This window comes from Pteropus medius, unplaced genomic scaffold (assembly GCF_902729225.1).
Source record: "Pteropus medius unplaced genomic scaffold, Ma_sr-lr_union100, whole genome shotgun sequence".
In the NCBI taxonomy this organism is placed as follows: Eukaryota; Metazoa; Chordata; class Mammalia; order Chiroptera; family Pteropodidae; genus Pteropus; species Pteropus medius.
This window is the reverse complement of record NW_024344378.1, coordinates 31,105,467-31,129,437: the sequence shown is the minus strand read 5'-3', so window position 1 is coordinate 31,129,437 and position 23,971 is coordinate 31,105,467. Positions and strand designations below refer to the sequence as shown.

Sequence of the window (23,971 nt, the reverse complement as noted above, 5' to 3'; positions counted from 1 at the left end):
AAGAAGTCTCACTTGTTAACATCAGTATGTACATAGAATAAATATTTTCTATGTGTGCCAATATGTGAAAGGGCTTGGTAAATACTGCTGATCAGCATCTGAAATTATGTTTGTGTGTTTAATGATCTTATATTAGTTACACAATTTACAACCCACAGCAATACTACAAGAGGCAGAAACTACTATTATTCCTATTCATAAATGCGACACTCATATCTGATGGGTTAAATAATATGTTCAAAGTCTCACTGTTTTTAGAGATGGAGCTCCTCATCTTCTAATACAAAATAGTGTCTACTAAGTCAAACAAGAATCTAGTACCCTCCTTCTAAGTCTTCTCCAGGCAAATTTCTAAGTTACTAAAATTGTTTTCTTCCATTGTTTCCAGCAATATAGCCTATACTCCATCATATCTTCTCCATCTTATACTTCTGGATTATTTTTTTTTTTATTGCGTGTAAACTCTACATTTTTCCTATTACTTCATCTTAGTGGATTCCATCAATTATTCCAACCTGTCGAAATATTTTGAGTCCTCATCAGGTAGAGGGCCACTGGTTCAACTCAGATGAGGTAAGTTGAAGAAAAACAAAAAACTGAATATTTTGTACAATGTGGAATAGGTCATACAAGCAAGTAAAATGTAATTTAAAGAGGACAGAAACTAGACTTTTGGTGGTGAGCATGCTATTGTGTATACAGATATCAAATCATGTTGTGCACCTGTAATTTACATAATGTCATCAACCAATGTTACCTCAATCAATCAATAAAATAAATAAAATATATAAAGAAGCAGAAAGTTCAGGGTGAAAACAATTGTCTAAAGGCTTATAGATCAAGTTCTAGATCTAGATATATCCATTTTAATTGGATACAAATAGAGAAAACCTTAATTTCTCTTTCTAACCTTCAGGCCTTCATGTAATGCTTTCCTTCTCCCAAAAGATGCTTCCCTTCCTCTCTCCTTTTTCATTCACACCCCTTCCCTGCAAATATCTGCTCATATTCAATTCTCAGCTAAATGGCATCATGTCAGGGAAGCCCTCAGACAACATCTTACCCCACCCTGTTACAATCCCACCTAATTAAGGCCCTCAGACACATTCTCCTTATAACCCCAAATGTTCCCTCCGGTGAAGTTATTAAAACTAGAATCAACTTCCATCTTCTCTTTTAACAGCTTTCTTAAGATGTAATTCACATATTATAAAATTCACTCAGTTAAAGTATACAATTCAGTAGTTTTTAACGTATTCAAAGATTTCTGCAACCATGTCCAATATCTAATTTCAAAATATTTCCATCACTCTAAGAAGTAATCCATACTCATTAATAGACACTCCTCATTCACCCTCATCCTCTCAACCCTAGAAACCACTAGTCCACTTTTTACTTCTATAAATTTGCCCATTCTGGACATTTCATATAAGTAGAATTATACACTATGTGGCATTTTACTTTTACTTAGCATAACATTTAAAGATCACTCATGCTGTTGCATGCATTGGTACTTCACTCCTTTTTATAGCCAAATAGTATTCCATTGTATGAATATACCACATTTTATTCATCTATTCATCAGTTGATGGGCATTTGGCTTATTTCTAGTTTTTGGCTATCATGAATGATGCTGCTATGAACATTCAAGTACAAGTTTTTGTGTAGACATATGTTTTCAATTCTCTCTGGTAAACGCCCAGGAGCAGAATTTCTGGGTTACATTGTAACCCTATGGTTAACATTTTGTTTTACAAAGAAGTTGCATCATTTTACAACCCACCAGCAATATATGAGAGTTGTAATTACTCTATATCCTTGCCAACACTTATTTTGCTCGTCTTTTTTATTCTAGCCACCCTAGTGGCTAGAGTGCAAAGTGACATGTCAACATGGTTTTGATTTTCATTTCCTTAACAATTATAAATATCGAACATCTTGTTGTATAACTTATTGGATTTTGTATATCGCCTTTGGAGAAATATCTATTCAAGTCATTTGCTCATTTTTATTATTGAGTAGTAAGTGTTCTTTATATATTCTGGATATGAGTCCTATAATGGTTAATTATATGTGTCAATTTAGCTGAACCATGGTGCCTAGATCTTTAGTTAAATATTAGTCTGGATTTTTCTGTAAAAGTGTTTTTGCAGATAAGATTTACATTTAAATCAGTGGACTTTGTGTAAAGTCGATTAAGCTCCTTAGTGTGGGTGAAACTCTTCCAATCTATTAAAGGTTTTAATAAAACGAAGACTGACCTCCCCCAAGCAAGAAGGAATTCTGTCAGCAGACAGCCATCAGACTTGAAATACAATATCAGCCCTTCTGTGGTCTCCAGACTGCCAGTCCACTTGAACTTTGCCAGATTCCGTAATCACATGAGCCAATTCCTTAAAGTAAATCTCTCTCTCTCTCTTTCTTCCTTCTTCCTCCTTCCCTCCCCTCCGCTCCACTACACGCACACACACACTCACACACACATGCACACACAATCTGTTGCTTCTGTTTCTATGGAGAATGCTAATACAATTCTCTTATTGTACATACATTTGCAAATATGTTCTCCCATTCCATATTTACTTCTATAATAGAATAAGATATAGATATTAATATTAAACAGTTTTATCTTTAATTTTTAATCTCTCCACCCTGCCACAACACAGATATACCTGTGCATGCGTGAGTCTACTTCTTTCCCTTACAAAAGCGGCCATTTGCCCCATAGAATGGAAGACTCCCCCACAAAAAAAAAAAAAAAAAAAAAAAAAAAAAAAAAGAAAGAAAGAAAAAAAACAGGGAAATCTAAACAGAGAAATTTCAAATTCAGTCTTTTAGGCCAAGAGCAATTGAGAAAAAGCCAGGTTCTTTGAATTCCTTCCAGCTTGGCTTTGAATAGCAAGAGCCAAACCTAAAGGAAGGGAAGAAGAAGTTTAGTCATAACAAATTCCAAAGAAAATTAATACTGTTCCTGTCTACTCCACCAGTTTCTTTCCTGAGGACTCTAGTCCTGTTTGGAGTGATAAAGAGAGTTTCACAGCACTTTGATAACTCAATTAAATGCAGCACTTGTATTACTTACAACTGGAGAGAATGCAAAGGAATCTGGGAAGATGTCAACATGATACAGTAACAACCAGAAATGGTTGCACGGTTAAAACAATGAAATATTTAATCAGCCTGTGGGACTTCGAAGCAAGAAGTGCCTCTGGTATATTAATCTCCTTTACAATGATGGTCCCTAGACTGTATAATCTGATATTCGTGTCCTACCATATTACCAAGCAATTGTAAGTTGAAAAATGTTTTATCTCCTTGCCCTTTTTCTATTTTTACTTTGTCATCATGTCCCTCTTAATAATTCAAGAAGTCTAAGGAATATTATTTGTCTGAGGCCTTGTCAGGGCCATAATAGTTTAAATATCCAAAAAAGAAAAGCATAAATAAATCTACCACCTAGGAACACAAGCCAGAACAACCCATTATTTAGGCTCAAATGTGTTCAAGATTCAATCATACAGAGTTTTGGATCCAAAGGTAGAGACTCTTAAAAAGCTGGTGACACAAAGAAAATTTTTAATTCTAAAATGACCAAATCCAATATTTTAATGAGAAAATTGGACATGAAACATATTTCAATATAAGCAAAGTAGTGTTTCTGATATGCTTAATTTTCAAAATTTTAAAAATCAGGATATTTAAATATGTCACCCATGCCCCATTTCTGTTCACATAAATAATAAGCTATACCAAGTGCTGAAAAGTAAATGTGCTGGCTTACCTTGGTTTTTCAATTTTGTATTTTCGATAAAGTGCAATATTCCTTGAGTTATCTAAACCTTTTCACCCTCATTGGTGAAAGCATAACCATACCCAAATTAATTTTCAAGCATTTTTGAGACATAATATTAGATTAATTTCTGCTCTTCTTCTCTATTAACACACACACACAATACTACACACACACACACACACACACCACTGTTTTTTTATTTGCCATTTTCTTTAAAGATGTTAACATAGTCCTGATACTTGGATATGTATTAGAAACTGGGTTTATTCACAGTGACACTTCTTCATTGTGTTTGGGTAGGTAATCATTAAAAGTAGCTATCTCTCAGCTGGAGATGAGCTAGGAGTTATTCCATCTAGTTGCAAATGTAATTCAACTGTAGTGACTAATCATGTGTACATAAAGGAAGAAGGAAAGTGTGTGAGGTTGTTATAGTAAGAAAGAAGAGATTAGATTCTATAATTCCACAGTTCTTTTCATTTACCCATGGGTACTTTCTAAGCCCTCAAAATAGGTTCTAATACTAATTGACTAATTAAGCTCAATACATATTTTACTGTAATATATAGAATGTATGGAGATTAACAAAACCATTTTATAAAGTGAGAGCTTGCTATTCCCTACATGTACCTCAAATTTTTCATAATTTATTTTACAAACTGTAAAATGGCTTCTCTAGCAAACCAAATCTATTACTCCTAAAATGATCTCTGATATTTGTTTAGATTTGGGTCATATATGGGAGGAGACGAACATACTATGGTGACAATAAAAGTGACTATGTAGAGAATCAAGTAATTATTTCAACTTGTCTTGCAAAACACAACCTAGGAAAATGTTTGGATACTATACTTAATCTGGATAGGCCTTTCACCAAGAATCTGTTAATATCTACACATATACACACTTCTCAAAGAGACTAAAGAAAACTTCTATATGTTCCTTAAGAAAACATAAGAGATCCAATATACCAAGGAAATATTTCTACTATGAGATATAATGGAAAGGCAGGTGGGTGGGGGGTAGAGCGCTAAATTGCTACACTAAAAATAAGGATATTATATTCTGTTTTATAATCTTATAAAGAGGAACACGCAAATGGGTACATATACACAAGAAATTACAGAGAGGAATAGGTAGGGGCTGGGGTGGGTAATGGCAGAAATGACTCATCTAAAAGCATCTTTTTCAGCTCCAAAATAGTGTGGCCCAGGTATTATACATTTTTTCTCTAGTCATATGTCCCTTTCTAAATCGCTTTATCAATAACATTATGTTTTTCCTCTTTTTATCTGGTCACTTTATTTCTCTCAGTCCCTACCTCCCTTGTCTCTATTATTCATTTTTTTCTCTTTCTTATGCTAGAAATATTGTTTTATAACGAATATAAGAAATGAAATAATCAATAAAAAAGTAAATCAACATGCAAATCATCTAACCTCACCTGGGTTATTTTGTTGCAGCCTTCTAATTGGTCTGTCCCTCTACAATCCATTCTTCTCCCACACTAGCCAGAGAGATACTATTAAAACATAACTTTGATCGTGTCACTTTACTACCTACAACCCTCCAAATCTAACCATTGTGTTTAGATTAAAAACTAAATTCCTTACCATGACTGGCAAAGCCCCGTGCCATCAGGCCTTGGCTAATTTTCTCTAGCCTCATCTTAACCCACTGTAAACCTTCTTTCTATTCTTTAAGAATAGCAAACTCTTTCCTTCTTTAGGACCTTATACCTGCTATTCCTTCTGCTTGGTACACATGGTATCCTATATCTGCATCTAGATTTTGGCTTAAGTATCACCGCTGCAGACAGGCCTTCTATTAGTAATGCAAAACAGAGTGGATTTATCACTACACTGTTTTCCTTAGGAATTTCTCATCTGTCCTCTCCACTGGAACATATGCTATGGGAGAATAGGACTTAGAATCCTCAGAGCTTGGAACAATTGTTGGCATGTGGCAGGTGCTCCATAAATATCTGTCAAACAAATCAAGCTGCAAACTTCTTCGTTGAATGCTATAATAATACTGCTTGCCTTTCAAAATAATATAGAATTCTTTCTTCTTCTTGTGGATATTTGTAGAAAGAAAGACAACTCAATTATTATGCAAGCCCATTTCCCTTTAATGTTATGTGACATTGGAATTGCTTTTGTTCTTCTAAATTTGTTTCACGCTATCTGATACATAATTTAATCTAATTTCTCATTGTGCTTGCTTATTCAACTTGAGTTAAACACTTTCATGCATTGGGTAGTATATTTATCTGTCTTCTTCACATTTTGTCTATTTACTTCATTTTTATGTCCTTAGAACAAATGTGTGGGCACTTAATCATCTGTTTCCATTTTCATGTGGCATTGCTATAGACTGTACTGTGGGTTGCAGAATCCAAACATAAATTAAGGCATCTTCTGATTAGAAAATCTGACATAAAATACTAAAATATTTCTTTGGTCAGAATTATTTATAGAGCTATCATTGTTTTTGCAAAACAGCAAATGCTTTCACAGCTGTGGAAAAGAAAGAAAACGATTAAAAAATTTTGTGGGATTTTTTTTTTTCTTTTGAGGGGCTTGATTGTGGCTGGTAAATTTCTAAATTAGTTCATTTTGTTAAAAAAAAAGGTCTTCAGAGAGGTCTTCAGTGTATTAAAAAAAGCAAAAATTGCAAAAGAAGTGGGAAAAGCAGTTTTACACTTACAGAGATTTCAGACACTGTGGTCAGCACATTCTGAGAGAAATACAGTCACTATTTTTTCTCATGATTTTTTTACACTTGAATGTAGGAATCAAATGTGACTTCTGCCTCACTTTGTGTTCAGATATAAGGTCAGGGAGACCAATAAATCATAGAGAAGCTCACTTCAATATGCCTCAAACTAAGTATTTGTGTATATGAAACTTTGAAGTTCTACAGATTATAGAATTACTGGTATAGTTAGTACCTAGACAAAAATATATTCAGTATCTTTCCAGTTTACTCTTACTATAGACCAACTCCAAAAACTTCAACCTCCTGAGACTAAAATTCATGGATTCTACAATCTCTCAATGGCCCTTGCTCCTCCTTCTAAGGCTCCTCTCTCCCTTGCCCAGTTTAAATTCCAAGGTCAATCATTATAATCTTTCCTTCTTATGCACCCTCCATTCACCATTCCCTCCCTCAACCACTTATTTTTTCCTGGCAAAATATCAGTCTTGGTTAAATCTAGTTCACTGCCTAGTTGGAACCTGAATCCAGGCAAACAAACAGGGCTGAAACACACACACACATACACACACACACTCTCACACACATCTCTTTTCTCTCTCTCTCTCTCTCTGCCTGACCAAACTTTAGACAGGCTTCTTCTGAACTATTAGGCTCTTGATCTCCCTTTTCTTAGAGCATTTACTTTAGAAAATTTGCAATTGTTAACTCTTAATCTGCCTCTTTGAGATGCAAAGCTTCTCCTAGATTTTGTCAGTTGTACAGATCAGGAAGGTCTTTCTCAAAGACCAAGAAGTCATTCCTTAGAAATGTAATTATAGAAGGATACAGGGGCTCTATCTCCCAGTCTCTAGGAGGGTAGGAGCCTAACTTGCATAAGGGATAATTAGTAAACACAGATGACCAAATCACACAGACCAACCTCCTCCCAACATAAGGAGGTTTCCACTAGCTCACCTGAGCACTTAAAAAGTCTCCCACCTTTTGTTCCAGCAGAGTTAAGTTTGATTTCTCTCCCCTACTGCAAGTCTTAAACACTTCCCTGTCTAACTTAGATTTGGGATTGCTAACATCAAATGAAGGCTGAATGGTGCCTGGCAATTATACTGTGTTTTCCTAGTTTATTCACTCTTTCGTTTTTCTCATACCTTCTCTGTCCTTAAACTTCTCATATCTCTATCTAATCCTCGTTTTCAGTTGATTACCTTGTTTTGTAGATCACTGAGAAAATACAAGATACCAAAACAGGCCCTCCAACCACCTACTGCACATGTGCCCAGATATTCTGCCTTCCTTGTCTATATAGGCACCAAAGACCCTATCCTCTTGTACGTACACAAGACACTGCTTGTATAAACTTCCTATCTCCTGCTTCGACATTTTTTGCCGAAAAGGTTCAAAGGTTCAGAGAAAAAGAAGTAACAGTGATACATTCATATTCAGACATAAAATTATGTGTGTAAAATATATTTATATGCTAATAAACTATGCACCCAACTGCTAATTCCTGTTGTAAATTTGCTCACCTGAAGCTTCTTCGGATTGGCAATTGCTACAATCTTGCTTTACAGTGACTAAAATAAGGGAAATATGCTATCTCCCATTCTCAGAAGTCAAAGTAACATTATATTTGCCACAATGAAGATTTCCTCCCTCTACAGTTGATTTGCACATTTCTGACTCTGTATAAATGTCAGATGTGCTAAGCTGCTTTTTGCTGAAGCCAAATAAAAAGCATCCCAGAGCTTAAAAATATTTAAAAGGTCTCCCTGTAGTTTGTAACTTATTATTACACAGCTCTGATGGGCTGGGTCCCATCTTAAAAGTTCAAGGGCTAAAAGCAATTACCTCTTCAAGGACGTCCGCAAGCTTACTGAGGATCTCCTCAGGAAGGCTCTGGAATGTTGGAACGCTGAAAAATAAAACAGAGATAATGCTGAGGCATGAACAGCAACTTACTTTCTTAAATAAAACAGCAGTATGTCTGAATGAAAATGCAAAAGCATTTGATAACAAAGAATCTGTAGATGAAAATCAAAGCAATAATGTAAGCGTGACTTGATGATGAACAAGAAAAAAGCATATTGTACTAGAAAGAATTCAGGGGTTGCACAGAATTGATTTCAAATCCCACTTATATTTATCTGTGTGATGTTGAATACCTCAGCTATAATGGGAGAATACCAATCTCTCCCTTATCAGTCTGCGGAAACCAAATTCCTTTCAGTTCCATCACCCTCTCTAGCTACCCCACCTCCAACACACACACACACACACACACACAACACACACACACACACACACACACACTTTTTTCTATGGCCCAATTTCCACTCACTCTTTAGGACACAGCTTGACTTCTTCTTTCATTCAGACCTGCAAGCATTCATTCAAAAATGTTGGACTTGTCCTACTCTCAACCCCATCCTAGCTGGAAAAGGTCCTTTTATAATAAACTCCTTATGATTGTAACTACAGTTAGATAATCAGATATGTTAATTGTGTCTTCCCTACTAGAATTAAAATTTCTCAAAAATAGGAACAGTATTTGTCTTGTTCGACTCCTGTATTTCCAGTGATTTACAAATAACTCAATAGTATGTTTTGGATAAAGTTACAAAAGCATGGATGTGGGACCGTTTCCTAGGACAGTTATAAGGATCAGATCAGATGGTGGAAAGAGAGCCAGACTCATAGTAGATACTGAAAAATGTTAATTCTGTTCTTATCATCATCTTCTCTATTTTCTCTCATTGATCAGCAAATGAAAAAAATTTCGAATGATGTTAAATACACAAACCAACAAAACTTCTTTTATATGTGAAATAGTAATGACTTAAAAAAAAAAAGTCATCGGTATATAATTCTTGAAACTCCACTGAAAAATCTAACTGGAATGTGGAACTAAATTCTCAATTAATCATACCTCAATGTTTGAATAGGGAAAAGACTATAAATGAGTGCAAATACATTTGTATGTATGATATTTGACTTACAGAATAGTCCTGGCTTGATTAAAATGATATCATGAAAGAAGCCATAACATACTGTTTGGGTATAAATATGAAATTTTTATTAATTTAACTGTCATCTCTGATTCCCATTATTTAGTGTAAAGCTAATTGATAAAATCCCAAGGTTTTATACAGAAGTATAACAGTGCACCCAGAACCATCTGTTTCACCAGATTTACTGCTGTGGTCTGAGCCATGTGGGTTCTAATTTCCAGAAGGCAGTCTATCTAAGCAGCTGAATGGAACATAACACAGGAAGAGACAGAGGAAGATAGAGGAAGCTGTTTCCAGGAGGTATGCAGGTTAAAAAATCTTGTTCTTTTAATGAGCTATATTTCAGTTTCTTCTGAGATGTAAGAATGAGTAGAATGTTTCTATCCCAATGGGTATTTGTGGAAAACACAAACTACAGCTGAATTTTTCTCATTTTATTATAATTGGCTCTCCTCTTTAGACAGGCCTATTATGTTATGTTTATGTCGACCCATACTACAATACTTTCATTTTCATGAGCATTCTTACCCAGGAAAAAAATTTCATATTTGCTTGATCACATAACACACTAAATAAAATGAAGAAGAAGAAGAAAGAAGAAGAAAAGAAGAAAGAAGAAAGAAGAAAGAAGAAGAAAAGAAGAAGAAAGAAGAAAGAAGAAAGAAGAAAGAAGAAGAAGAAGAAGAAGAAGAAGAAGAAGAAGGAGGAGGAGGAGGAGGGAGGGAGGTGGAGGAGGAGGAGGAGGAGGAGGAGGAGGAGTGGAGGAGGATAGGAGGAGGAGGAGGAGGAGGAGGAGAAGAAGAAGAAGAAGTAGTTGTTGTTGTTGTTGTTTTAGGAGGGCATTTTAAATAAATTGTCTTTTACAATTTTACTTAACTATTTTTTCAGCTCTATTGAGGTATAATTGACAAAACTGTAACATATTTAAAGTACACACCATGATGATTTGATATGCATATACATGGTGAAAAGATTCCTCCCATTTAGTTAATCTAATTAATTAACACATCCATCACTTCACATATTTATCTTTTACTGAGGACATTCACATTCTCTCTTAGCAAATTTTAATTATACAACAGTGTTATCAACTATAGCCACCATGTTATAGCTCAAAGTTTGTACACTTTTACCAGCCTCTCCCTTTCTCCCCTACTCCTCGGCCCTTGGAAACCAGCTTAATACTCTACATTGTTATGAGTTTAACTTTTTATTTAGATTTCATCTTAAGTGATACCATAAAGTACTGTCTTTCTCTGTCTGGCTTATTTCACCAAGTGTAATTCCCTCAAGATCCATCGATGTTGCAGCAAACAGCAGCTTTCCTTATTTCTCATGCCTGCCTAATGTTTCATTGTATACATATCACAGTCTTTCATAATTTTAAATGCTTCAAGACATTCAGCAGCATTTATTACTAATAAAAATTAAGCATGATTTTTAAGAAGGAACACTAAAAAATTATTAGTAATAGTTGAAGCACTTCTAAATTTAACAAAATGGAAATCAATTAGCAGAAAAATAAGTGGTTTTGCTTTTATAAATGACTCTGAAAACACTTTTATAGTCCCATATTCTGAATTTGTCTTAGTGATTTTATTTTTGGTAGTCTACTGAATGAAAATAATTAACAGAGGAGGGAAAAACACAAAAAATTCATTCCAGTTATGTCTGTGAAAAAATAATTGGGCCTCATAAAATTACATACAATAGCAGTGCTCAAAATGTGGTCTTAGAGCCCAAGATTCTCCAAGACCCTTTCAAGGGGGTCCTCAAAGTAAAAAAACAAACAAAAAAAAGTCTAAATTGAAATTTGTTTTCACTCCTTTCAGATGTGTACAGAATCCTTCAGAAGTTACACAACATACGATGACATTATTATTTTGATGGCTAAAGGAGGTATGCTTGCATGTTCCTGTGTTTTCTAGAAATTTTTGGTAATAGGTTTATGATATGTGTTCAATTTACAGAAATTAACTAAATATTATTTCAGTACTTCTACTATGGTTTTACTAGTTAGTTGTCATATGCCTGCTATAATCTCTGTAACCTAAATCGGTCTTTTGACTTCGGAAGATTTCTTTTTTCTTAACTGGAAAAACAATAAGAAGTAAATATATGTGGATATCATGTGTTATGATAATAGTGTTATATTTTAAAATATGTTTAACTTTTAAATTTTATCTAAAATTTATTATTTTGAGAGTTTATAATTATTAACATTAAGAATTTAATAAAGTCTATTAGATTGTTCTTATTTTTAAGGATGGATAATTCATTTTGAAAGGGAAGATTGGAAGAGTCATATTTACAAGCCACAGCTGCCAATTTCTAAGTCTAAAGACACTAAAAAATATAACAAGAACACACCAGAGACTTTTCTGAATTATGAATAGAATAAATCTAGTCCAAAGAAATTTGGAGACACTGGAAATAAATAAAAATGTAGTAAAATCTATCTCCCTCAGAATTATAGATGACAATTTACCTTATTGTCTTATACAACAGAACCATTTAAAAAATATGCCAGTTGTTATGACATTTTTAGCCCAATAAAGTTTTTTTAAAAGTATATTTTAAATATAGACATGATAAAATGTTTCAGAGCCAAATAATGTTTGGTACAGCTTTCAAATTAGAAATGAAAAAGTGAAGCATCTTACGGGGTGAATTTCTATACCTTAGTGACTGGAGAAGCCCACAAGATAGTTGAGTGAGCAATAAAACCTTACAGAGTTGACTTTAACTTTACTGAAGGCCTGCTGAACGAAGTCAGTAAAAGAAATCATTGCACTGCCTCTTTCTAAAGATAAAGAACCTTACTGAATTGACATAGCACCTTATTGAATTAAACACAAAGACAAGTTAAGATCTTGCTGTAGAATTATACTTTTGACTAACAGATGAATTAATCTACAGTAATGGCTGGACTTGCTGTTTTGCTTTTATTCATCTGATCAGAACTAACTAATCATCAAAGAAGGTAATATTTTATACGAGAATGCTTGGCAACAAACGTAAGTAATGTTGAGCTATTAAGTATCGAATAACTTCCAAAATCTCATGGTTTATCCTGGAATAACTATGTTGATATTTGCAAAATAATGTTGCAAAAAACGATGGTTGCCCCTCAGCACACATTAAGGCAGTAACACCAAATTGCACTAGTTGTCAGATTCTTAATCACCACATACAGTAAAAGAAAAGTAACAAAATAAAATGCTGGTTGTAATTTAAAATGTTTTCGATGAAATGGTTAAAGTTAATAATTTTATTAAGTTACAACCTTTGTGTATAGATCATTTTAATATTGTGTGACAGATGACAGGTACACATAAAGCACTTCTGCTGCACACTAAATTATGATGGTTGTCTCAAGAAAAATGACATGTAATTGCTGGAGTTCCAAGCTGCATTAGTCACTTTTTTTCATGGAACATCATTTTTACTTAGCGATGACCAACAAACTGGTTAATCAGGCCTGGGTATCTGGTAGACAATTTTTTTTTTTAAAGAACAATGTGAGCCTGCCACTTTGAGGAAAATGACAGATGGTATTTGTTGCCAATAACATATTTTGAACTTTCAAATAAAACCTAAAACTTCAGGAAACTTTTATCTGCTACTGTGAGCTGAACAGATTTTCAGTACTTGAAGACTTTCTGATGAGATCATTAGTGATATATTGATATTAACAAATGAGAGTTTGTTCATATTGGAAATTCTGCCTAACTCAGTGAACCAGTATTTTCCAGATGACCAATGCACGTTGTTACAAAGTCATGCATGGGGAAAGATCTATTCAAAGTACGAGATGGATCAATGGATTTTAATGTAATGAAATGTGAAAAGTTTGCTGATATGGTTTCTGATTCCACACTGCAATTAACCTTAAATAAATTACCATTTGTTGGGTTTTGGAGTAGTGTCGAATAATGTCCATAATTATCTAAAAAGATCATTAGCTTACTCTTCTCTTTTCCTATTATATATCTCTGTGAAGCTGATTTTTTTCATATACTTCAACCAAAACAGCAGAAATTCAAAAGATGGAAGGCAGGATCAGATATGAGAGCTGCTGTTTTCTTCTTAGCTGGACATTGACAGATTTGTAAAAATGTAAACTCAAGCTTCTCTTTTTACTAACTTCTTTTTTAGGAAAACAGTGATTTTCATTAAAAATAGGCTTTTTAGGTTAACATGTGATACGTTTGTGTTTTAAAATAAATTAGTAAATATTTTAAGATATCATTTTTAACTCCTGATAAAGTTAGTATCGATAGATATAACTCTCACGATTGGAAAAACAATGACATACAGTGATTAAGAAGTATCTTGATGAAAAGGATATAAAACATGGAATACTTACAATACGACAAGAAACAGATAATACAAATTATGTATACCATAAAATAATTATGTTTTTATTAAAGACTTACAATTATGAATAGAGAAGCACTGCAGAAAAATGTCAGAAGGTTAATAGGAATTTTGTTAGGTGCAGTGACTACAAATCTCCCCCGCCCCAACTTTCTTCTATTTTCAGTATTTTCTATTTTGTAAATGTATCTTATAATACCAAAGAATATAAAATGCACAATTATGATTATGACTGGATAAAATATATTCTAGTTGGATTCATTTAAAAGAAAAAATTTCCTTCTCATTGATAAAATATTGTGTTTTAACTAATTTACTTATTTATTCATTAAAACGTATTGACTGCCTACTATGTACTATAACTTGCAGGTGTCTGGAATTCATCAACAAACAAAAGTAAAAATTTCCGCCTATTGATTAAGGAAATAGGAAAAAAGAATAAACATAATAAATTATATATATATATATATATTAAACATACATATTAATACACACCATACTGTATGTTATATAAGGACAATAAAATTTTACACTGTAAAAAGTCAAACAAGATAACAGAGATTACAATGGGAGGAGTAGGCTGAAATATTAAACAGGACCAGAATATCCTCATTGAGAATGTGAGATTTTAGCAGAAATCTGAGAGAGGTGAGGAAGGTATTTAATTGAAGGTCTAACAAAGAGCATCCAGGCAGAGGGAACAGAAACTGCAAAGGGTTTTAAGTGTTGAATGTATTCTAGAAGCAGCAAAGTGGTCAGGATATCTAAAGTCAGTGAGTTGGAAGAGAGTGGAAGAGCTAAGGAGGAGGGGTCAGATAACAAAGGGGCTGAGAGATCATTCTAAGGACTTGGTTTAATCTGAGTGAAATGTGGATGCTAGGTGTGACATGATCTTACTTATGTATTACAGAGATCCCTCTGTCAGCTCTATAGAGAATAAACTGCAAGAGACAAGAGTAGAAGCTGGTACACCAGGCAGAGCCTCCTGCAGTAGAGGTTCAGAAAGGATGGAAGCGATGGAGCTGGCAAGAAATAGTTAAGCTCTGTTATATTTTGAAAGTGGACGTAGCATGATTTCCTGGTAGACTTGATATGGGATGAGAGAGAAATAGGGGAGACAAGGAAGATTCTTTGTAGTTAAGAAACCTAAAAAAAAAACAAACCCAGTTTAAATTGTTTTCATACTGAACAAGCAATTTTTTAATAATCTACTTAGTAGCAAAGGGTTTGATATCAGTTTTTTTTATTTTTTTTATTTTTTAATTTTTATTTTTCAATTAGAGTTGACATTCAATATTATTTTGTATAAGTCTCAGGTGTATGGCATAGTGGTTAGACATTTACATAATTTACAAAGTGATCCCCAATTAGTCCACAGTTTTTAGTATCCACAGTTTTTAAATATAACCAAAGAGCATCAAATGTAACCCCATATTTATAAGACAAGCTATCTCTTGAGTAAACTGAAATAATTCAATAATGCCCTCTACCTACAGCAGAGCATACAGAGTTATATTAATTATCTTTGGGTAGCATTTGAGGGACAGTAGCCTTTTTATTCTGTCATAAGAAATCAGCCCTATATCGAGTTTAATGCCAAAAATATTGACAGGCTTGTTTATTACTGTGTTAGTAGCTTACTACAGCTCATACCAATTAAATAAAAGAAGAAATCTCTGGTTTACCAAAGAAATAAATTTCAATTAATGAAGGATTAAAGTAAGGGTCCTTCTTAACCTTACAGCTATCTGATCTTTCCCATTAGTGAGCTCAGCAAAAGGTTGCCTGCCCTCAACATACTTTTCTCCCTTAATTGGGTCATTTGGCATTGATTTTGGTTCAGTCTGTTATAGAATAGTCTTATAAGTGGTCTTCCTTTGCCCTCTTTTTCTGTCTCATACCCCAATTTACTTTACACATCACTGTCAGATTTACTTTCTATCAGCCTTTATCACATAGTGACTCCAATTCCTCATTAGCTGCCTATCATCTCACCAGATTTTAAGAATAAGAATTTAGTTTGCATGTAAGAATATTTAAGTAAAGCAAACAATTAGAGACACATAAAGTATAATTTTATCATCTATGAATAAAATTTAAACTCCTTATCCTGGAAGATTGTATACTGATTAAGTGCATGGGCTTTAAAATGAGGCTCTGCTACCAATTATTAGCTATGTCTTTGGCAAGTAATCTAACTTCTCTAGGTCTCAGCCTCCTTAGCTTAAAAAGCAGGGAGATAAGACCACTTGCTGCATTGGGTGTTGGTGAAAAGAAGAAAAATAGTAGATGTAAAGCATTAAGAAGGTGACTGACCCATAGTAAACTTTCAATAAACATTAGTAGCCACAACAATGACAGGCATTTTTTTGTTCTATGTTACTGTTTAAGACCTTCAAAAATCAAAATCAACTTTCTAATATATCAGATATAAATCTCTGTGTAGACTCGAGATCCATTTCCTAATTTTCTTAAATCAAATTCTATTTGACTTAGAGTATCAATCCTTCTTTTGCAGTGGGATATTGATTCATTGTATTCATTGTTTAGCTATTCCCCAAGGTCATGCCTGAACTCAGGAAGCTGTCATCCCCAGAACGTGGAGAGTAAAGTCTCTAATCGCTCTGTTATCAAGGTCACGAAAGACTCTTGAAGTCCAATGGCTCTCTGCTTCTGTGCCCACAGAGGAAGATGGAAATCTTTGATCAAGCTGGGAACCCTGGTGCTTCTAGTCAGTCTCCCTAGCAAGTCCAAGCAGAGAAATGTACTCTTGAAAAATTATTTCTCAGGTTCTCTTCTTTCTCCTTTTGACTCCAGATACTCTTTGTAATCTCTTTAAATTAATTTAAGCTTAAAAATAGATATAAGTGTCTTATCTTCTAGAAGCTCCTAGTATTAACCAAAAACTCTGATAGAAAAACGATAGAGCCTACAAACCTGTCTGGAAAAGGAAAAATGGGATAATATACAGAAAAATATTTCAATAATTTACATTTTAGTAACTGTCCTCCAGACCCATCCCTAACATTTGCAGGGCCCTGATTTCCTGTGCAGTCACAATCACCTCGTCTCCACCTACAAACATAGCTGTCTTTCTGCAGACACTCACAGAGGTGGGAAAAATGGCAGGGCAGGAAGAAAGGAGCTGGGAAGAAACCAATGCAGACGCTATAAACAAACTCAGGGCCATCTGGGCAGGAAATCCAGTGTCTTAATCTTGGCACATGGTATAGAAGAGGTCAGGGCACATCCTCTGGGTTTCTCACCAAAAAGAGGGGCACACCCAGCAGAAACTTTCTCGCCAACAAGGGAGCCTTTTGAAAGTAAAGAATTCAGAGACAGGTGGCTCTAAGAATAGTACTAGTGTCCAGTACCCCTAATTACCCATGCCTCTCCTGCCCTTATTGAGTGCTACAAACACCTCCTTTCCCTACATAAGCCTTAAGTTGCATGCTTTTTCTCGTGTAAATTCTTTATGTACATTCTCCCACACCTTTTTATATACTTGCTATGTCTCAATTAAAATGATTAATTTAATAATGGAAGATGATTTAACAATTTTCCAATGATTAAAAAAAAAGAAAATTTATGAAACTATCACCTCTGCAACTCTCATTTAGACAAGAGTTATATTCTCATCAATTAGGTATTTTTCCTACCATCCTAACTCCAGGTAGTATGAGTAAGAGATGGGAAAAATCACTTCAGCTCAGTAAATCTCAATGTTTTCATCTCTAATATAGAATAAGTCCGGTCTGAGCAATTTCAAAAAAAATGCCATGAAATAATATGAGTGAATGTATTTGAAATTGCTTTAATTTCAAGTTAAATCACCAAATATCAGTGATTGAGTTATTTGTAAACACAACAAAAATTCTTAAAGTATTATCTTAAAAACCATCCATCAAAATTCTGCTATACTATTCAACTATAAACTGTCAAGTTTGATTTTAATATTATTCAATTCTGCAGATTCACCAGGTTTTCCAAAGCAAGTACACCAGATTCTTGGTAAGGAAATGCCCCTAGGACACTTGTTTCAAAACCTTAAAGTCATTAGAAGTTCAGATTTAAGATTTAAGAAGTCATGGAGTGAGTTCCCAGAAATTGATGAATTTTTTAAAACTTTAACAAAATATATGTAACATAAATTTATAATTTTAATCATCTATGTACACAGTTCAATGGCATTAATGCATTCATATTGCTGGGCAGTCATCACCAGTATCCATCTCTAGAATTTTTCATCCTCCCAAACTGAAACTCTGTAACAATTAAACAGTAACTCCCCATTCTCCTTTCCTCCCTCCACCCCAGTCACTGGTAACCACCATTCTACTTTCTGTGTCTATAAATTTGGCCATGCTAGTTACCTCATAAAAATGGAATTATATAATATCTATCTTTCTGTGACAGGGTTAATTCTCTTACCATACCATCTAAAAGCTTCTTCCATGTTCAATTTGTTTTAAAATATTCTCAGATGATTTCAGTTGGTATACGTTCATTTAAAATAATCACTAAAATTCACAAACGTATTCCAGTTTATTTCCCAAAGTAGAGGCAAGCTTTTCAACCTATGTGTTATCAGATTTTTGTTTTATTTTGTACTTTATTTTTATTGTGGTCAGAACACTTAACATGAGATTTACTCTCTTAACAAATTTTCAGTGTAAAATACATTGTTGTTGACTACAGGTACAATATTGTACAGAAAATCTGTAGCGCTTATTCATCTTGCTTTACTGAAATTTTATGCATTTGATTAGTAACTCTATTTCTCCCTTCCTCTAGCCCCAGGCAATCACCATTGTACTCTTTGATTTTATGATTCTATTTTAGATACCTCATCTAGATAAAATCATGCAGCATTTGCCTTTCTATAACTGGCTCATTTTGCTTAGCATGATGTCCTCAAGGCTTATCCATGTTTTGCATATTGAAGGATATTCTTCTTTTTTAAGGCTGAATAGTATTCCATTGTATGTATATACCATAGTTTCTTTAACCAATTATATGTCAATGAATATTTGGGTTGTTTCCACATCTTAGCTATTGTGAACAGTATTGCAATGAACATGAGGGGTGGTAATATCTCTTCAAGATCTTGATTTCAATTCTTTTGAATAAATACCCAGAAATGGGATTGTTGAATCATATGGTAGTTCTATTTTTAATTTTTCGAAGACTTGCCATGCTGTTTGCCATAGCAGCTGCATCGTTTTGCATCTCCTCCAACAGCATGCAAGAGTTCCAACTTTTTTTTAATAATTACCATTGTAGCTAACAGGCATGAGGAGATGCCTCATTGAGGTTTTATTTATCAGTCTTTAAATTCCCACATATTTCTGTATATTTTACTGAGACTCACCTCAAGAACAACCTCTTCTGGGAAATGGTCTTTAACAACTTTCTCTCTTTAGCTAAGTAGGCACCCCATCTAAATAGCACCTACACTTGTACTGTAACCATGCGTTTACACTAATATATAAATTTCCTGAATTCCCTACTATGTAGTAACAAATAGCAGGGACTTTAGAATCAGGAAAAAAAAGATGGTTTGGAGTCCTAGTGCCTCCATTTCTTAGCTATGTAACTATGAGCAGGTTATTTAAAGCCAATAAGCTTCAGTTTCCTTAGTCAGGAAATGAAAACAACAAAATCTAACTCATGGGGCAGTTTTAAGTAGTAAGCATGAAGCACTTAGCAAAGAAGCTGCCATAGCGTGGGCACTTAATAAAGGGACATATAATTTAGCTTGTATAATACTATACTTAACATAAAGTGTGTCATGTAGTAGGCATTTGAAAGTATGAAAATTGAAGGAATATATTCAACCCATTTCACCCTGGCAGGGGCTACATCAGCCTAGAGGAAGGGGTGCTCCTAATATTTCAAAAACAGGTGCTTTATTTACAACAATCCTGGACTATGCAAAGCTCTTCTGCTTGTTATTTTCATGAACCACATGAATGTTTCCTCAAGGCTATGTAGCCAAGAAAAATTCAGAAGAGAAAACTGTTGCCTGACAGAGTCTTCTTAAAAATTTGTTAGAGTAGCTTTTTTAAAAACCCACTGAAGGGTTACTTTCAAAATCAGAACGAGGGTTACTCTGGGGCTTCTGTCAAAATGACCATGAGGATATGAGGCACTAATGACACTTTATTAAATTACCCCTGAATTGCTTAATAGCATCTAATGTGGTGCCTTATTCAGAAGATTGTACTGTACCTGATCTTTGCTCTATAAATCTTACAATAGCCTATGCCTGAGCAAAAATAAAACCTGATGGGTTTTAATGGAATTAATCAAATTGAGTCTGATTGCTAAAAGTGAAAAAGAAGCATATACCATTTTTTTTTCAATTTTACAACTTTATTTAAAAGAAATTTATAATTTAAACAAATTGCAACTATATAAATTAAAGTCGATTAGGATTAAGGGGAACCTAAGTTTAAGAAGATCTGGTACAATGAGGTCTCAGGATCTTTTCCTGAATGAGAAGCACGTATGAGGTAAGGGGGCAAAAAAAACAGATCAAAGCATCCAGCTGCTTCTTCTCAAGACCTCTTTTTTTTTTTTTTCACCTTCTCTAACAACATATGTTGACAGCCCCTGATCTCTCTTGAACTGCACTACAGTGGGCAAGCCACCCCCAGCAGAGCCACATCCTGGGCTTCATCTTCATTCAGCAAGGTACTACTGACAGTTTCCAATTTAGGGCTTTCCTTTCAAGACCACACTCCATTCCTCTTATGTTAGCTCTCCCACTTTTCCACACTCATTTACCTACCATCCCCTCTTCTGCCAGCTCCCTCATCCTCTGTATTTTCACTTCTGCTACAGAACATCATTCATCATGAGAACCATATCATGCAAATGGATCAGCTAATTCACATTTTCTCATCACAGCTAAGTACCATTTATTTTATCCATTTCCCCCCAGTATATGGAATTTTAAATATTTAATGTTGCATTAATGATAATCAACCTAAAAATTCTGCTCAGATTTTCTACCCAATCTTTCGAAACCTGGGAGATACAATCCCTTGGCCCCATAGTCAAGTCTTTCTACAACAGTGTTGCTCCAGAAGGTGCCATTGATATCTGGGCACATCTTCCCTGGGCATAAATATCCTATGTACTGCAGAACACTTAGCATCTCTAATTCCTACCCATGAAATGCCACAGTACTCCTGGTCACTAAGAGAAGCAAACATCCTCCAGGAGTGATACTGCCCAAGATTTAGAACCATCACTCTATAATTTCATAATTTTCCCAATTCATCAAATGAGTTTGCTAATTTTTCTGCCTGAAATGTCAAATCCCTTGGTAAATTGCTCAAACTTCCATCTCCCACTGGCTAGATACCTGTTGCCCTGTAACTTGAACACTGAAGAGCTGTGCGTTTAAAGTGTTTCTGTCTACACATAAACAGACAAATGGTATCTAAGACTCTTCATTCTTGGTTTACCGCTGTTTCTAAAGCCATACTATTCAAAACATTCTTTTATTAAATACATTAACAGGCATTCCATGTCAAAAGAAGGGTTTCATAAACAAGTTGAAAAATTCTGAATTATAGAAATTTCAAAATCTTTACTACAGGACTTATCAGAGTTTTTATTTTGAAAAAAATCTGAAAGCTAACTGGAAAGGAAAAACAGATAGTATTTTTCAAACTTATTCAACCAGATGACCTATTAATTCAGTTATTAACTTGTTTAGAAATGAGAGTTTCGAGCTACTTAGTTTGGAATCATTGGCTTATATTAAAGTGACAAAATTTGCAATTGTCTCTATGCTTAACATGGAATATACATTAGCATGGTCTCTTGGTGAATTGCTCCATATTTTAAAACAAAATACAGCCATAATCTTTCCTGAGCAGACTTGACTGATAATCTCCCATATTTCCTCTCCTTCTCTCCACTCACTGTACAGACATATCAAGAAAGGCGGAGAGTCTAGATGCCTTTCCTCTGTGCTCCTACAGCAGTCTGTGTCTACCTCTGGCATAACTATTATTGGATTTTTATTGTCAGTTCATTTATCTGTCTCACCCTAGAACTGGCAAACTATGACCCACTGGCTCATCATCTATTTTTGTAAATAAAATTTTAATGGAAGTCATCCATGCTCACTAGTTTAGTATTGTCTATGGCTGCAATACAATAGTTGTAACAGAGACTGTATGGCCTGTGAGCCTCTAGTATTTACTACTTGGCTCTTTAAGGGAAAGTTTGCCAGTCCCTGTCCTAAACCAGGTACAGGGTCGAACTCCTTCAGCTTAATGTCTGGAAAATGACAGATGACCAAATTTATCTCATAAAAATATTTTACTTTTTAGAATCAATTCAAGAATATCTGACCTTGAGGTAATTGTTTTAATAAAATGTGAGGAATGAAATAGTTTAGGTCACACAGTCAAAGATTTTATTCAATGTTCAAATTGGTTTTTTTCTTTTCTGTTTTTTTCTATGTCAACTTGGAAATACAGATTCAAATAAAGTTAACTCTTAATAACTAAAAACCCTTGTATAGAAGTATGTAATCTAAAGATAGAATATATTTCAAAGATCATCCTGTGTAGAATATTTTTATATACTAATTATTGATATGAATTCTTCTTCAATATCATTTTGAAACTAACATGAAGCTACTACTTTTTCTCATGGGAAATAATTTCTGAATACAATTGTTTAAAAAGTACCTTTTCCTGGAATGCAAGCAAAATTGTTATTTTATTTCATCTTATCACTCCAAGTTTATTTTTTACCAACAGATTTTCTTTTTTCAATTTTACAGTAAAATTTTAGAAAACATAAGAATGCAGAAATACATTTTCATCTTAAAAAAAAACTATAGCAATTTATTGGAGACCCTGATAAGTGGTTTTGATATGAAGCCTCAAAAGAGTCAGCTAAAGAATCAAAATCCCTGACTTTTAAGGGGTTTGCTTTAATTATAAAGTTTACTTAGAATTAGATGGTAGAACTGGAAATAAAAGATAGAACTTATGTTAAAACCCTTTTAACATATGATTTAGCAGAGAATGCACACAGTAACTGCTTACTATTAGTAATTATCATCACTCATATTTTAAGTGACTTCAAATATAGCATGGTTAAGAGTGAGGTGTATAGCCAGTGGCCCATGATTTGAAGAAATCTCTGCCACCAGTTTCTCATCCAGCCTTGAACATCCGGGTCTAGCAATGTCTAAGCACTGGCTTAGACATCTCAATTGTAAATCACTCATTATACAAAGAAATCAAACACAGGAAACAGTAACATGAATTTCCCATAATCATAGCACATCATACAAAAGCGAAAAATGTCTGGCAGTGGTGGTCTGTAAGAAAAAGAGAGAACTTTATCAAATGATAGTGCTTTACTTTTCCAAGTTAAACTTAGCTAAGGATTCTAAGTCTTGTGAAATTTTAGGCAACTCTCTGAGAAATGGATTAACAAAAATAGTAATTTTAATTGGGGGGTAAGGGGAGAGTGAAGTGGGTAAAGGGGATCGAATATATGGTAGCTGAAGGAAACTGGACTTTGTATGGTAAACACACAATAGAATACACAGATGTCAAATTATAATGTACACCTGAAAATTATATAATTATATTAACCAACATTACCCCAATAAACTTATTTTAAAAAATAGTAATTTTATTGGTGATAATAAAAATAATTCTACCTACCAAGCATTTGTATGTCAATTGCTTTTCTTAGTTAATTTTAACAGTAATAATAACCATCACTAACATCTATTCAGCACGTACTATGATCCAGGCATTCTACTAACTGCTTCATAAACCTTATTAATTTAATTAATGGAATCCACATTCTACCAAAAAGGATTTGATACTACAATGATGTATGATCCTTCAATTATCATACATTTTAATTTTCAGACAATCTTAATAACACACCTTCAGTCCTAAATTGATGCACACTTCCTCAATTTATTATATGGCTAATTGAATAAATACCACATAGGAAATTTTTGCAGTTAGGAAATTGTATAATTTAACAAATTAATGTATCCTACAATGCTCATGATAAT

General features: G+C 34.0%; 1 protein-coding gene across 3 annotated transcripts in view; it reads right to left on the bottom strand.

The window, feature by feature from the left end:
* Nucleotides 1-23,971, bottom strand: part of PRKG1 (protein kinase cGMP-dependent 1) — a 1,114,039-nt gene that overhangs the window by 312,420 nt on the left and 777,648 nt on the right. For 2 of the 3 annotated variants that reach the window (XM_039871820.1, XM_039871819.1), the window contains exon 5: nucleotides 8,360-8,423. In XM_039871820.1, the coding sequence (XP_039727754.1) occupies nucleotides 8,360-8,423 (64 nt within the window). Of the gene's footprint in view, nucleotides 1-8,359; nucleotides 8,426-15,097; nucleotides 15,108-16,711; nucleotides 16,717-23,971 lie in introns of those variants that run through there. The other variant, XM_039871821.1, reaches the window with a different exon arrangement.